This window comes from Carcharodon carcharias, chromosome 29, assembly GCF_017639515.1.
Source record: "Carcharodon carcharias isolate sCarCar2 chromosome 29, sCarCar2.pri, whole genome shotgun sequence".
Lineage (NCBI taxonomy): Eukaryota > Metazoa > Chordata > Chondrichthyes > Lamniformes > Lamnidae > Carcharodon > Carcharodon carcharias.
Window position 1 is genome coordinate 8,686,992 of NC_054495.1, and position 18,135 is coordinate 8,705,126.

General features: G+C 47.8%; 1 protein-coding gene across 1 annotated transcript in view; it reads left to right on the forward strand.

Annotated features, from left to right (window-relative positions):
• The first annotated feature begins 6,062 nt into the window (after positions 1-6,062).
• Positions 6,063-18,135, forward strand: part of erf (Ets2 repressor factor) — a 165,040-nt gene continuing 152,967 nt past the window's right edge. Inside the window, exon 1 of the mRNA XM_041176769.1 lies at positions 6,063-6,284. Within this exon, the coding sequence (XP_041032703.1) occupies positions 6,263-6,284 (22 nt within the window). The 5' untranslated portion in view covers positions 6,063-6,262. The remainder of the gene's footprint in view (positions 6,285-18,135) is intronic.

Here is an 18,135-nt window from a genome sequence, read left to right on the forward strand (position 1 = left end):
AGAGGGAGAGTGACTGAGGGGGGAGTGACTGAGAGGGAGAGTGACTGAGGGGAGAGTGACTGAGAGGGAGAGTGATTGAGCAGGGGAGTGACTGAGAGGGAGAGTGACTGAGAGGGAGAGTGACTGAGGGGAGAGTGACTGAGAGGGAGAGTGACTGAGGGGAGAGTGACTGAGAGGGAGAGTGACTGAGGGGAGAGTGATTGAGCAGGGGAGTGACTGAGGGGAGAGTGACTGAGGGGGGAGTGACTGAGAGGGAGAGTGACTGAGGGGAGAGTGACTGAGAGGGAGAGTGACTGAGGGGAGAGTGACTGAGAGGGAGAGTGACTGAGGGGAGAGTGACTGAGGGGGGAGTGACTGAGGGGAGAGTGACTGAGGGGGGAGTGACTGAGAGGGAGAGTGACTGAGGGGAGAGTGACTGAGAGGGAGAGTGACTGAGGGGGGAGTGACTGAGGGGAGAGTGAGAGGGAGAGTGACTGAGGGCAGAGTGACTGAGAGGGAGAGTGACTGAGGGGAGAGTGATTGAGCAGGGGAGTGACTGAGGGGAGAGTGACTGAGGGGAGAGTGACTGAGAGGGAGAGTGATTGAGCAGGGGAGTGACTGGGTGAGAGACTAACTGACATGGAGTGACTAAGCGAGCAAGTGAGTGACCAGTTGAAAGTATGAATGACTGAGGGAAAGAATGAGAGAGAGACTGAGTGAGTGCGAGTCAGTGTCTCAGGAATTGAATGAGTGAGTCTGAGTGTGTCAGTGAGTGAGTGGGTCTAAGTCTGTCAGTAAGTGATTGATTCTGAGTGTGTCACTGAGTGAATGAGTCAGAGTGTGTCAGTGAGTGAGTGAGTCTGAGTGTGTCACTGAGTGAATGAGTCAGAGTGTGTCAGTGAGTGAGTGAGTCTGAGTGTATCAGTGAGTGAGTGAGTGTATTAATGAGTGAGTGAGGTTGTCAGTGAGTGAGTTTCAGTGTATCAGTGATTGCACGCAGATATCAACGAGTGTATCAGTGAATGATTGAGATGCATCTGAGTGGCTCAGTAAGTGAGTCAAAGTAGTGCAGTGACTGAGTGAGTGTGTCAGTTTGTATCAGTAAGTGAGTCAGTGTATCAGTGACTGACAGAGTGTGTCAGTGAGTGTATCAGTGAGTCTGGGTGAGTAAACCAGTGAGTGTGTCAGTGAGTGAGTGAGTGTGGTGCATGTGCCTGACAGTCTCAGTGACTAAGTGATTGTATCAGTGAGTGTGTCAGTGAGTGTGTTGGGTGTGTATCAGTGAGTCAGTGAATCAGAGATTGATTGAGTGTGTCTGTGAGTATGTCATTGAGTGTGTCAATGATTGAGTGACTGTGTCAGTGAGTTTATCAGTGACTGAGTGAGTGTGTAAATGATTGACGCATTGATTGAGTGATTGTGTCAGTGAGTGCGTTAGTAACTGAGTGAGTGTGTCGGTAACTGAGTGAGTGCATCTGTGAGTGATTGAGCGAGTGACTGAGTGACTATGTGAGTGTTTCAGTGACTGATTGAGCGTGTTAGTGAATGTGTCAGTGGCTGACTAGATGTATCAGCAGGTGTGTTGGTGAATGAGTGAGTGTGTGAATGAGTGACTGAGTGAGTGTGTCAGTGGCTGAGTGAGTGTGTCAACTAGTGTGTGAATCAGTGACTGTGTGAGTGTGTCAGTGAGTGTGTCAGTGACTGAGTGAGTGAACATGTCAGTGAGCATGTCAGCAAGGACTTCAATGAGTTATTTAGTAAGTGTGTCAGTGAGTGTCTCAGTGAGCGAATCAGTGCCTGAGTGAGTGTGTCAGTGAGTGTGATAAAGCATGTCAATAACTGGGTGAGTGTGTCTGTAACTGAGTGAGTGCATCAGTGAGTGTGTCTGGAGTGTATCAGTGAGTGGGTGAATCAGATATTGACTGAGTGTGTCAGTGACTGAATGAGTGTGTGAGTGATTGAATCATTGACTGAGTGATTGTGTCAGTGAGTGTGTCAGTAACTGAGTGAGTGTGTCAGTAACTGAGTGAGTGTGTCAGTGAGTGTCAGTGACTAGGTGAGTGTGTCAGTAACTGAGTGAGTGTGTCAGTGAGTGTCATTGACTGGGTGACTGTGTCAATAACTGAGTGAATGTATCAGTGAGTATCAGTGACTGGGTGAATGTGCCAGTAACTGAGTGAGTGTGTTTATGAGTGTGTCTGCAAGTGCATCAGTGACTGAGTGAGAGTGTCAGTGAGTGTATCAGTGAGGGAGTGTTTTAGTGAGTGATTGTATCAGTGACTGAGGCTCATTGCATCAGTGACTGCGCGCATGTATCAGTGAGTGTATCAATGACTGACTGAATGTGTCAGTGAGTGTATCAGTGAGTGTGAGTAAGTGGGTGAATGTATCAGTGAATGAGTGAGTGTGGTGAGTATGCCTGAAGCATGTCAGTGAGTGTATGAGTGAGTGTGTCAGTGACTGAGAGAGTACACCAGTGAGTGAGTGAATCAGTGACTGATAGAGTATCAGTGAGTGAGTGAATCAGTGATTGAGTGAGTGTGTCAGTGAGTGTGCCAGTTAGTGTACGAGTGAGTAGTGTATTAGTGAGCAAATTAGTGTATCAGTGAGTAAGTCTCAGTGTGCCAGTGTGTGTATCAGAGAGTGTATCAGTGACTGACTGAATGTGTCAGTGAGTGTATCAGTTAGTCCAAGTGAGTAACTGAGTGTATCAGTAAGTGAGTGAGTGTGGTGCATGTGACTGAGTATGTCAGTGACTGAATTAGTGTATCAGTGACTGAGTGATTGCGTCAGCAAGTGAATCAGTGACTGAGTGTGTCAGTGAGTGAATCAATGACTGAATGAGTGTGTCAGTGAGTGTGCCAGTGAGTGAATCAGTTATTGAGTGAGTGTGTCAGTAACTGAGTGAATGTGTCAATTAGCGTGTCAGTGAGTCCATCAGTGAGTGTGCCTGTGCATGTGTCAGTGACTGAGAGAGTGTGTCAAGGAGTGTGTCAGTGACTGAGTGAGTGTGTCCGCATGTGTATTTGTGCATGAATGAGTCTGTCAGTGAGTGTGTCAGTGAGCGAATCAGTGAATGAGTGAGTGTGCCCATGAGTGTGTCATCGAGTCAGTGAGTTTATCAGTGACTGAGTGAATGTGCACATGATTGAATGATTGGCTGAGTGAGTGAGTCAGTGAGTGTGTCAGTAACTGAGTGAGTGTGTCAGTGAGTGATTGAGTGAGTGAGAAAGTCAGTGTTTCAGTGACTGAGTGAGTGTGTTAGTGAGTGTGTCACTGAGTGAGTGTATCCTTGTGTGTGTTAGTGAGTGAGTGAATCAGTGACTGAGTGAGTGTGAGGGTATCAGTGCGTGATCAAGTGAGTGTTTGAGTGAGTGATTCAGTAAGTGTATCAATGACTGAGTGAATGCATCAGTGAGTGAGTGAATCAGTGACTGAGTGAGTGTCAGAGTGACTGATTCAGTGATTGAGTGTGTCCGTGAGTGTCAGCAAGTGTGCCAACTAGTTTGTCGGGAATGCATCAGTGACTGAGTGAATGAGTCTGAGTGAGTAAGCAGGTGAGTGCATCAGTGAGTGAGTGAGTGTGGTGCATGTGACTGAGGATGTCAGTGACTGAGTGAGTGTATTACTTAATGAGTATGTCAGTGAGTGTGTTAGTGAGTGTATCAGCGATTGAGTGAGTGAGTGAGTGTATTAGTGAGAGGGTGTATCAGTGAGTGAGTCTCAGTGGATCAGTGACTGCATGCATGTATCAGTGAGTGTATCAGCGAGTGAATGTGTCAGTGAGTGTATCAGTGAGTGTATCAGTGAGTCAGTGTGTCAGTGCGTGCATCAGTGAGTGAATCAATGACTGAGTGAGTGTGTTAATGAGTGTGTCAGCGAGTGTAACAATGAGTAAGTGAATCAGTGACTGAGTGTGTCAGCAAGTATGTCAGTGAGTGTATCAGTGAATGAATTAATGACTGAGTAAATATGTCAGCGAACGTGTCAGTGAGTGTGTCGGGATTGTGTCAGTGAGTGAGTGAATCAGTGACTGAGTGAGTGTGTCAGTGACTGAGTGAGTGTGTCAGTGAGTGAATCAGTGAGTGTGTCAGTGATTGACTGAGTGTGTCAGTGAGTGAATCAGTGAGTATGTCAGTGACTGAGTGAGTGTGTCAGTGAGTGATTGAGCAAGTGAGCGAGCTGGTCAATGTTTCAGTGAGAGTGAGTGTATCAGTGAGTGTGTTAGTGAGTGTGTCACTGACTGAGTGAGTGTATCAGTGTATATGTTAGTGAGTGAGTGAATCAGTGACTGAGTGAGTGTGTATGTCAATGAGGGTGTCAGTGACTGATTGCATGAGCACAGCAGTGAACATATCAGCAAGCTATTAGTGAGTGAATCAATGATGGTGTCAGTGAGTGAATGAGTGAATCAATGACTGAGTGAGTGTGTCAATGACTGAGGGGTTGTATCAGTGAGTGTGTTAGTGAATGAGTGTATCAGTGAGTGTACCAGTGAGTGAATGAGTGAATTAATGACTAAGTGAGTGTGTCAGTGAGTGAATAAGTGACTGAGGAGTGTCTGAGTGAGTGTATCAGTGAGTGAATCAGTGACTGAGTGAGTGTGTTAACGAGTGTGTCAGCAAGTGTAACAATGAGTAAGTGAATCAGTGACTGAGTGTGTCAGCAAGTATGTCAGTGAGTGTATCAGTGACTGAGTGAGTAAGCAGGTGAGTGTATCAGTGAGTGAGTGAGTGTGGTGCGTGTGACTGAGGATGTCAGTGACTGAGTGAGTGTATTACTTAGTGAATGTGTCAGTGAGTATGTTAGTGAGTGTATCAGTGAGTGAGTGAGTGTATTAGTGAGAGGGTGTATCAGAGAGTGAGTCTCAGTCTATCAGTGACTGCATGCATGTATCAGTGAGTGTATCAGTGAGTGAGTGTATCAGTGAGTGTATCAGTGAGTGAGTGTGTCAGTGAGTGCATCAGTGAGTGAATCAACAACTGAGTGAGTGTGTCAACGAGTGTGTCAGCGAATGTAACAATGAGTAAATGAATCAGTGACTGAGTGTGTCAGCTAGTATGTCAGTGAGTGTATCAGTGAGTGAATTAATGACTGAGTAAATGTGTCAGTGAATGTGTCAGTGAGTGTGTCGGGATTGCGTCAGTGAGTGAGTGAATCAGTGACTGAGTGAGTGTGTCAGTGAGTGAATCAGTGACTGAGTGAGTGTGTCAGTGAGTGAATCGGTGACTGAGTGAGTGAATCAGTGACTGAGTGAGTGTGTCAGTGAGTGAATCGGTGACTGAGTGAGTGTGTCAGTGAGTGAATCAGTGACTGAGTGTGTCAGTGAGTGAATCGGTGACTGAGTGAGTGTGTCAGTGAGCATGTCAGTGAGTGAATCAGTGACCGAGTGAGTGTGTCAGTGTGTCAGTGAGTGAATTGGTGACTGAGTGAGTGTGTCAGTGACTGATTGAATGAGTGAGTAAGCGAGTAAGAGTATCAGTGAGTGAGTGAGTGTTCCAGTGAGTGAGTGTGTGAGTGAGTAGCCTCCCTCTCTCTGTGCTGGACTCTCTCTCTCTCATTCTCTCTGTGCTGGACTCTCTCTCTCTCTATCTCTGTGCTAGTCTCTTTCTCTCTTTCTGTGCTAGTCTCCCTCTCTCTCTCTCCCTATGCTGGTCTCTCTCTCTCTCTCTCTTTCTCTCTGTGCTGGTCCTTCTCTCTTTGTGCTTCTCCCTGCCTCTCTCTCACTCTATCTCTCTCTCCCTCTGTCCCTGTCAGTCTCTCTCCCTGTCTCGCTCCCTGTCTCTTTCTCTCTGTGTCTCTCTCTCTGTCTGTCTCTCTCTCTCTCTCCCTGTCTCGCTCCCTGTCTGTCTCTCTGTCTCCCTCTGTCTGTCTCTGTCTCCCTCTTTCTCTCTGTCTCTGTCTCTCTCTGTCTCTGTCTCTGTCTCCCTCACTCTCTGTGCTGCGCTGGTCTGTCTGTCGGAGTGCTGCTCTGTTGAAGTGCTGCACCGACTATTTGCGTTCCTGTGCTGTCACCATGCCGACGCGGTTTTTTTCCCCCCCTGCAGTAACGTCAGTAAAGGCGTAGAGTCCGTGGGCGGACTGAGCTGGGAAGACAAATATTAAACGTGTGAGAGAGAGGAGGAGGAGGGAGAGAGAGAGAGAGAGAGAGGGAGAGAGAGAGAGAGATCTGTACAACTCACACTTAAAGACTCGGGGAGCTAGCGAACAAAATGCGATCCGGAGCTTGGCTGTGGAGTTGAGACAAAATTTGAACATCTGTTGTGACAAAGTCGATGGTAAAATGAAGACTCCGGCAGAACCAGGTTAGAAATCACTCGTCTCCCGATGAGGGAGAAGTCTGAGCCAATTCCTAATCGTCTCGACTTGTTGACTTGGTTGTGTGTGTGTGTGTGTGTGTGTGTGTGTGTCCGACCCGTTTTTAAAGAGCAGGATTATATTCTGTCCAGATCTGATCCCGACTGGGTTTAAGACCCTTGTGCGTCTATCCTGTTTATTATTTTACATAATATCACGAATAATTTTGAAGTTCTCTCAAGTTTCATGCCAAGTTTGTCTCACTCCACCCTCCCCCCAACACCCCCCCCCCACCCCCTCCCACCACCAAACCCCCTCCCCCTTGTGGCTGTGATTGTTTTGGAACTGATGCTTTAGTTAGTCAGGGGAAAAAAGAAAGTGAGAATTTTATTATTATTATTTTTGACGGATATTTCTTTTTTGAAACGTGGAGTTGGTGTTTGGAAAATGTGTTTCTCTCTCCCCCCCCCCCCCCCCCCCCCTCCCCTCCCTCTCTGTGTTTGGAGGGGAAAGAGGGGAAAGGAGGGATTTCGATCCTTTGTAAGATTGAGGAGGGAAGGAGTGTGGAGGGGGGGGGGGGAAGGGAGAGAGAGTAGCCTGAGAAGGAGGGGGGGGGGGGAGGGAGGGAGAGGGGGGGGGGGGGGGGGGGAGAGAGTTTAAGGTGGTGGTGGGGGGGGAGGCGATGGGGGTGAGCGACGTTAGTCTTTTTAAAAAAAATGGAGTAACTTTTCTCTCTCTCTCTCTAACACAATCCAAGCACAGATTGAAACTGACTCAATTTCGTCAGTTTCCGCCTCTCAACCCGTGTGATTTCATTGGGGGAGGGGCGGCGGGGAGTGGAGTGGAGGAGGAGGAGGGAGGGGGTAGAGGGGGGGGGGGTAGTGTGAAATTACTTTATTTGTCAGTTTCAAAAGGAAACTTTTCTAAACCCCCCCTCCCCTCTCACCAGCACCACCTCTTCTCTACCTAATGCTTTTGTTTGTCCTTTCCAATGTGAACATTTCTGTAGAAGGTAAAGTGTTTAAAAAAAAACTTTTTCTCTTTTGTGCTTTTTTGTAAAGAAAAAAAAAGGACCAAGATTTTGATTCCAGGAGCTGGATTTTAAAATGAGCATTGTTTTATTTAAAAAATATATATATTTCCGATTCTCTCTCTCTCTCTGGGCGAAGGAATCGTTAACAGAAAATCTCAACTTTCAGTTTTAACACACTTAGTTTTAAGGAAGACCCGTCACGTTTATATATATATATATATATAAATATTTAAATCTAGAAAGGGACTTGTAACTTATAAGTTGCTTCAGTCTGGCCGAGTGCAAGCTGGGTTGAGGTGGGGAGTTGATCTGAAAACAATTGGAGGGGACGGGGGGGGGGGCGGGTGGGGGTTGGTGGTGGGTGGTGGTCCCGGGTCCCCAGCCTTGGTCCCGACCCTTCCTCTTTCTCACTCGCACCCCCCACCCTCCTCCAAATCTGGGGCTGGATAGAGAGAGGGACAGAGAGTTAGAGAGGGGCCAGAGTTGGAAAAGTTTTTTTTTAACAATCTGGTTTATTTTTTATGATAGATCTGTAAAAGTAAACTTTTTTTTAAAACAAAAAACACAGAACCCGTGATCTAGACAAAGGTGTATTTGTTCCCTTGCGGGAGGGGATCAGTCGCACTTTTTTTTCACCGTGAAATTGGTTGATTCATTTTCTGGCGATTTTTTTTCCTCTCTGCGTCCAAACTGGCGTGTGTGCATGTGGGGAGACTTGGAAACAGAGAGAGAGAGAGATTTGGAAGTTCACAGAGAGAAACTGTGTGTGTGTGAGAGAGAGTCAGAGAGAGAAACTGTGTGTGAGAGAGTCACAGAGAGAAACTGTGTGTGTGTGAGAGTCACAGAGAGAAACTGTATGTTTGAGAGAGTCACAGAGAGAAACTAATGTGTGTGTGTGTGTGTGAGAGAGAGAGTCACAGAGAGAAACTGTGTGTGTGTGAGAGTCACAGAGAGAAACTGTGTGAGCAAGTCACAGAGAGAAACTGTGTGTGAGAGTCAGAGAGAAACTGTGTGTGTGTGTGTGTGAGAGAGACTCACAGAGAGAAACTGTGTGTGTGTGTGTGTGTGAGAGACTCACAGAGAGAAACTGTGTGTGTGTGTGTGAGAGACTCACAGAGAGAAACTGTGTGTGTGTGTGTGAGAGACTCACAGAAACTGTGTGAGCAAGTCACAGAGAGAAACTGTGTGTGTGTGAGAGTCACAGAGAGAAACTGTGTGTGAGAGTCACAGAGAGAAACTGTGTGTGTGTGTGTGTGTGTGTGAGAGAGAGAGTCACAGAGAGAAACTGTGTGTGTGAGAGAGAGAGTCACAGAGAGAAGCTGTGTGTGTGTGTGAGAGAGAGTCACAGAGAGAAACTGTGTGTGTGTGAGAGAGTCACAGAGAGAATCTGTGTGTGTGTGTGAGTCACAGAGAGAAACTGTGTGTGTGTGAGAGAGTCACAGAGAGAAACTGTGTGTGTGAGAGAGAGTCACAGAGAGAAACTGTGTGTGTGAGAGAGTCACAGAGACAAACTGTGTGTGTGTGTGTGTGTGAGAGTCACAGAGAGAAACTCTGTGTGTGAGAGTCACAGAGAGAAACTCTGTGTGAGAGAGTCACAGAGAGAAACTCTGTGTGAGAGAGTCACAGAGAGAAACTCTGTGTGAGAGAGTCACAGAGAGAAACTCTGTGAGAGAGTCACAGAGAGAAACTGTGTGTGTGAGAGTCACAGAGAGAAACTGTGTGTGAGAGAGAGAGTCACAGAGAGAAGCTGTGTGTGTGAGAGAGTCACAGAGAGAAACTGTGTTTGTGTGTGAGAGAGTCACAGAGAGAAACTGTGTGTGTGTGAGAGAGAGAGTCACAGAGAGAAACTGTGTATGTGAGGGAGAGTCACAGAGAGAAACAGTGTGTGTGAGAGAATCACAGAGAGAAACTCTGTGTGAGAGAGAGAGTCAGAGGGAGAAACTGTGTGTGAGAGAGAGAGTCAGAGAGAGAAACTGTGGGTGTGTGAGAGTCACAGAGAGAAACTGTGTGTGTGCGTGTGAGTCACAGAGAGAATCTGTGTGTGTGTATGTTTGTGAGAGTCACAGAGAAACTGTGTGAGAGAGTCACAGAGAGAAACTGTGTGTGTGTGAGAGAGTCACAGAGAGAAACTGTGTGTGTGTGAGAGAGTCACAGAGAGAAACTCTGTGTGTGTGTGAGAGAGTCACAGAGAGAAACTGTGTGTGAGAGAGAGTCACAGAGAGAAACTGTGTTTTTGTGAGAGTGTCAGAGAGAGAAACTGTGTGTGAGAGTCACAGAGAGAAACTGTGTGTGTGAGAGAGTCGCAGAGAGAAACTGTGTGAGAGAGAGAGTCACAGAGAGAAACTGTGTGTGAGAGTCACAGAGAGAAACTGTGTGTGAGAGTCAAAGAGAGAAACTGTGTGTGAGAGTCACAGAGAGAAACTGTGTGAGAGTCACAGAGAGAAAATGTGTGTGAGAATCACAGAGAGAAACTGTGTGCGAGAGTCACAGAGAGAGACTGTGTGCGAGAATCACAGAGAGAAACTGTGTGTGTGAGAATCACAGAGAGAAACTGTGTGTGTGAGAATCACAGAGAGAAACTGTGTGTGAGAATCACAGAGAGAAACTATGTGTGTGAGGCACAGAGAGAAACTGTGTGTGTGTGTGAGTCACAGAGAGAAACTGTTTGAGAGTCACAGAGAGAAACTGTGTGTGTGAGAATCACAGAGAGAAACTGTGTGTGTGTGAGGCACAGAGAGAAACTGTGTGTGTGTGTGTGTGTGTGTCACAGAGAGAAACTGTGTGTGTGAGGCACAGAGAGAAACTGTGTGTGTGTGTGTGAGTCACAGAGAAACTGTGTGTGTGAGTCACAGAGAAACTGTGTGTGTGAGGCACAGAGAGAAACTGTGTGTGTGAGTCACAGAGATAAACTGTGTGTGTGTGAAAGTCACAGAGAGAAACTGTGTGTGTGGTGAGAGAGTCACAGAGAGAAACTGTGTGTGAGAGAGAGTCACAGAGAGAAACTGTGTGTGTGAGAGTCACAGAGAGAAACTGTGTGTGTGAGAGTCACAGAGAGAAACTGTGTGTGAGTCACAGAGAGAAACTGTATGTGTGTGTGAGAGAGTCACAGAGAGAAACTCTGTGCGTCTGAGAGAGTCACAGAGAGAAACTGTGTGTGTGTGTGAGAGAGTCATGGAGAGAAACTGTGTGTGTGAGAGAGAGTCACAGAGAGAAACTGTGTGTGTGAGAGAGTCACAGAGAAACTATGTGTGAGAGTCACAGAGAGAAACTGAGTGTGAGAGTCACAGAGAGAAACTGTGTGTGTGAGAGAGTCACAGAGAGAAACTGTGTGTGTGAGAGAGTCACAGAGAGAAACTGTGTGTGTGAGAGAGTCACAGAGAGAAACTGAGTGTGAGAGTCACAGAGAGAAACTGTGTGTGTGTGTATGTGTGAGAGAAAGTCACAGAGAGAAGCTGTACGTGTGTGTGAGAGAGAGATTCACAGAGAGAAGCTGTACATGTGTATGAGAGTCACAGAGAGAAGCTGTGTGTGAGAGTCACCGCGAAACTGAGAGATCACAGAGAGAAACTGAGAGAGAGAGTCACAGAGAGAAACTGTGTGTGTGTGTTGTGCGTGTGAGAAGGAGAAACACAGAGAGACATTCTGTGTGTGTGTGAGAGAGACAAACACTCACACTCACTTGGAGAGAGACAGTGTGTGAGAGAAACACTCAGTGAGAGAGAGATTCTGACATAGACAGATGAGCAGAGAACGACACACACACACACTCTCTCTCAGACAGGGACGGACACACAAACACTCATGCACATTCACACTAAGACAGAAAAACACACAAACACTCAGACAGAGACAGACAGACATGTCCACACGCGCGCACACACACACTCAGACAGAAACAGACAGACATGTCCACATGCACACACACACACTCAGATAGAGACAGATACCCACATGCGTGTACACACACACTCAGACAGATACACATGCACACACACAAGCACTCAGAAAGAGACAGACACACACACACACACACACACATACACACACACACATGCACTCAGACAGACACACACATACACATGCACTCAGAGACAGACACACCCATGCACACTCAGACAGAAACAGACACACATGCACACACACAAGCACTCAGAAAGAGACAGACACACACACACACATACACACACACATGCACTCAGACAGAGACACACACACACACATGCACTCAGAGACAGACACACCCATGCACACTCAGACAGAGACAGACACACATGCACACACACAAGCACTCAGAAAGAGACAGACACACACACACACACACACATACACACACACACATGCACTCAGACAGACACACACACACACACACACACACACTCAGACAGAGACAGGCACACACAGACACACACACACACTCAGACAGAGACAGACACACACACACACACACACACTCAGACAGAGACAGACACACGCGATCAGTGCGAGACAGAGACAGACACACAAGTGCATACTCAGACAGATGCACACTCAGACAGACAGACACACACTCAGACAGGCAGACACACACACACACACACACTCAGACAGAGACACACACACACACACTCAGACAGAGACACACACACACACTCAGACAGAGACACACACACACAGACACAGAGACACACACACAGACAGAGACACACATACACACACACAGACAGACACACATACACACACTCAGACAGAGACACACACACATACACTCAGACAGAGACACACACACTCACGCACACACACACATGTACACACACACACACATTCTCAGACAGACACACACACACACATACTCAGACAGACACACACACGCACACTCAGACACACACACATGCACACTCAGACAGACACACACACATGCACCCTCAAGCAGAGACAGACACACATGTGCACTCACTCAGACAGACACACACACACTCAGACAGAAACAGGCACACACATGCATACTCAGACACACACACATGCACACTCAGACAGAGACAGACACACACACATGCACTCAGACAGAGACAGACAGACAGACACATTCAGACAGAGACAGGCACACACATGCACACAGACACACATACACTCAGACAGAGACAGACAGACACACACACACATGCACACTCAGACAGAGACGGGGACACACACACACAGATACACACACAGTCGGACACACACACACACACTCAACCACACACACATACACACAGTCAGGCACCACACATGCGCACACAGTCAGGCACCACACATGCGCACACAGTCAGGCACTACACACGCGCACACAGTCAGGCGCGCACACGCGCACACAGTCAGGCGCGCGCACAGTCAGGCATGCACACACAGTCAGGCACGCGCACACAGTCAGGCGTACACACAAACATGGTCAGACACACACACATGTCAGACACACACAAACAGATACACACAGATACTCAGACACACACAGACAGAGATAGACAGAGACAGACACTCAGACACACACACACAATCAAACACACACACATACTCAGACAGACACTCAGACACACACACACACACACACTCAGACAGACAATCAGGCACACACTGACAGCCACACACACACACACACACACACACACACACATGCTTGGACACGCACACACACAGACACACACACTCAGTCTTAGACAGACACACAGGTATATACACACACACTGACAGACAGAGACACACACACTCATAGAGACAGGCACTATCTAGACAGACAGACAGACACACACCCAGGCACTCAGACACATACCCATACACTCAGATACACACCCACCACACACATATACTCTCAGAAAGACACTCAGACACACACACAAACACACTCATACTCTGACACACACACACTCACACTCAGACAGACAGGCAGATACACACACACACTGACAGACACACACACACTCAGACAGAGACAGACACCCTCAGACAGAGACAGAGACACACTTAGACAGACAGGCACACACACTCTCACAGAGACAGACACACACACATACCCACACACATGCACATATACTCTCTCAGACACTCAGGCACATACACACTCAGACAGACACTCACACACACACACTCATACACACACACAGACACTCAGACACACACGCTCATGCACACACACACACACACACACACACACACACACACACATTTGGACATGCAGACACACAAACACACACCCTCAGACAGACACTCAGACTCACACACACTCAGACAGACACTCAGACACATGCACGCGCACACATAAAGACAGACACACACTCAGATACTCACATAGACACCCAGACAAGCATGCACACACACACATATACACACAGGCACACACACTCTCACAGGCAGACAGACACACAGACACACGCACACTCAGAGAGACACACACATACACAGGCACATACATACATACTCAGACAGAGACAGACACTCTCAGACAGACAGGCATACACTCAGACAGACAGACAGACACACACACCCATAGACACTCAGACACACACTACACTGACTGACAGATACTCAGACACACACACACACACACACGCACACTGACAGACACACACACACCCTCAGACAGAGACTTACACACACTCTCACAAAAATGTGCACACACTTTCACAGGCAGACAGAGACACATAGACATACACACACTCAGGCAGACAGACACACACCCACTCAGACATGCACAGACAGACAGATACACACACACACACACTCACTCAGACAAACACAGACACTCTCAGACAGAGACAGTCAGACAGATACACACACAGACATACACACACTCATACAGGCACTCAGACACATACACACACACGCACACACTCTAAGACACACACCCACCCACACACACACACTCTCAGATACACTCAGACACACACACACACACACTCAGACAGACCCTCAGACACACACACGCACTCAAACACACACACACACGCACTCAAACACACACACACACGCACTCAAATACACACACACACTCAAACACACACACACACACACAAACACACAGGCACACAGTCTCACAGGCAGACAGAGACACACAGCCACATGCATACTCAGGCAGACAGACACACTCAGGCACACGCACACACATACAGAGACTGACACATATGCACACTCAGACAGAGATTCTCACACACTCAGACAGGCACTCAGACACACACACAGGCACTCAGACACACACACACAGGCACTCAGACACACACACACACACACACAGGCACAAACACACACACTCAGACAAAGACACAAACACTCAGACAGAGACAGATACACATACAGTCACTCAGACACACATGCATACACTCAGACAGACACTCAGACAGACACCCACACACACACTCAGACACACACACACACACAGACACTCAGACAGAGGCAGACACTCTCAGATGGAGACAGACACACACACACAGGCACACACACTCACAGACACTCAGACACACACACACACACTGACAGACAACACACGCACTGACAGAGACACACACACTGACAGAGACACACACACACACAGACAGACACTTAGACACACACACACATGCAGACAGACATTCAGACACACACACACACACACAATCAGGCATACACACCCTCAGATACAAACACACAGACAGACAGTCTCACACACACACACACACACACACACACACACACACACACACAGACTCTCACTCACTCAGACAGACACTCAGACACACACACACACATACTCACACACACACACACTCAGTCATGCAGACACACACGTGTACACTCAGACACATGCACATGCACAAACTCAGACACATGCACACGCACACACACACTCAGATACAGACACACACCCTCTCAGACAGAGACAGATACTCTTTCTCTCTCTCTGACACACACACACACACTCAGGCAGGAACTCAGATGTGCGCATACACACTCTGACAGGCAGACACTTAGACACAAACACAGACATCAGAAAGACAAACAGACACACAAATGCACAGACACTCTCATACAGACAGAACCACACACACTGAGACAGCCAGACACTCAGATACACATGCACACGCACACGCATGCACACACACACTCTGACAGGAAGGCAATCAGACATATACACACACTCAGACACAAACACAGGCAGACACACAAACATACAGACACTCTCAGGCAGACACTCAAAAACACACCCACACAGACACACCCACATACACTGAGACAGTCAGACACTCAGACACACACATAAACACACATACACACACACACACGCACACACACATACAGTCACACATAGACTGACACACTCAGACACACACACACACACTCAGGCATGCACACACACTCAGACATTCAAACACACATGCAGACACAGATACACACACTCTAGACACAGGCACACAGACACTCAGACACACACACATGCACAGACATTCAGAGACACACATCCAGACACTCAGACACACACATACACACACACGTAGACACTCAGACAGGCACACACTCAGACAGGCACACACTCAGACAGGCACACACTCAGACAGACACACACTCAGACAGGCACACACTCAGATGGAGACACATTCAGGCACTTGGGCAGACACCCACACACACTCAGACATAGACACTCTCAGAGAGACAGACACACACTCATTCTCACAGGCAGACAGATGCACACACTCTCACAGACAGACACACGCACACTCAGACATACACACACTCAGTCACACACACACATAGACAGAGAGAGAGAGACACACACACGCACACACACACTCAGACACCCACTCACACACATACATACACGCACACTCAGACATTCACACACACATGCAGACACACACACTCCAACACAGACAGACAGACACACAGACACTCACGCACACACACATGCACACACACACACACACAGACAGACACACACATATATAGAAACTCAAACACACACACGCGTTCATACACGGACACTCAGACACACACACACACACACAGTCATAGAAAGCCACACACACTCTCACAAGCAGATGGAGAGACACAGACACATGCACACCCAGACAGACACACACACACGCAGGCAGACAGATATACAGACACACTCAGACACAAACCCTCTGTCACATGCACACACAGAAGCTAACACCCCTCCTACACACTCAGATGTGTGCGCGGGCACACATACACTCACAATCAAACAGAAACACACATACACTCAGACAGAGACACAAACACTCAGACAGAGAAGATACACACACACACACAGGCAGTCAGGCACACACCCACCCACACACACACTCAGACACACACAAACACATACACACTCAGACACACACCAACACCCCCCCACACACACTCAGACAGACACTGGACACACAGACACACTCACACACACTCAGATGACACTGAGGCACACACACACACACACACACACAGACAGACACTCAGACAGACACTCAGACAAACACACGCGCACAGACACTCTGAGACAGAGAGACACACAGACACATATACACACACAGACACATACACACACACTCACAGACATTCAGATGTGCACACACAAGCACACAGACTCAGGCAGACATTCAGACACACACACACACTCAGAGAAAAACAGACATAGACACTCTCACAGAGAGACAAACAGACACACACATACACTCTGATACACACACACACTCAGGCGCACACCCAGTCAGACATGCACACTCAGACAGATACAATCAGACACACAGACAGAGACACACAAACACCCTCTGACACACAGATGCACACAATCACTCAGATGGACAGAAATGCACACACTCACACTCCTACTCAGACACACACAGTCAGACACACACTCAGACAGAGACAGACAAAGACACTCTGAGATACAGACACACACATTCTTACAGACAGACACATGCATACGCAATCAGGCAGGCAAACAGAGAAACACACACTCAGGCAGACAGACACACACTCTCTCTCTTTGACAGTGACAGACAGACACACACACACGCCCTCTGACACACATACTTACTCAGACAGACACACACACACACACACATACTCACTCAGACAGACAGACACGTACGTGCGCGCACACACACACACACACACACACACACACAGACATGCGCACAAGCACACACTCAGGCTAACACACTCAGGCACACACACACACATTTACACTTATACTCAGACGCACTCTCAAACCAACACAGACTCAGACAGGTACACACACAGACAGGAACACACTCAGATGGTCGGACAGATACCCACAAACACTCAGACATGGATGCTCCCAGTGAGACAGACACACACACATTCTCACAGACAGACAGGCACGCACACTCAGACAAACACACACACACACACACGCACACACACATACTCAGGCTATCAGACACACACATGCACATTCAGGCTATCAGATACCTACACACACTCAGACAGAGACAGACATACACATTCTCGCAGAGAGACAGACACACACACACACACACACACACACACATGCACTTAGTCACCCACAGACACTCAGACAGAGACAGACATTCTCTCTCTCCCTCTCAGGCTAACACACACACTGGCTAACACATACGCTCACTCAGACATGCACCACACATACACACACACACTCATACATTCTCTCAGGCTAACACACACTCAGACAGAGATAGACATAGACACAGAGATACGGACACACACACACTCTCACAGACACGCACACACACTCACAGATGGACACATATGTGCACACACACAACACATGCTCAGACAGGCACACACTCACTGAAATTCTCTCTCTCACACACACCCACAGACAGACACACATTGACATTCTCTCT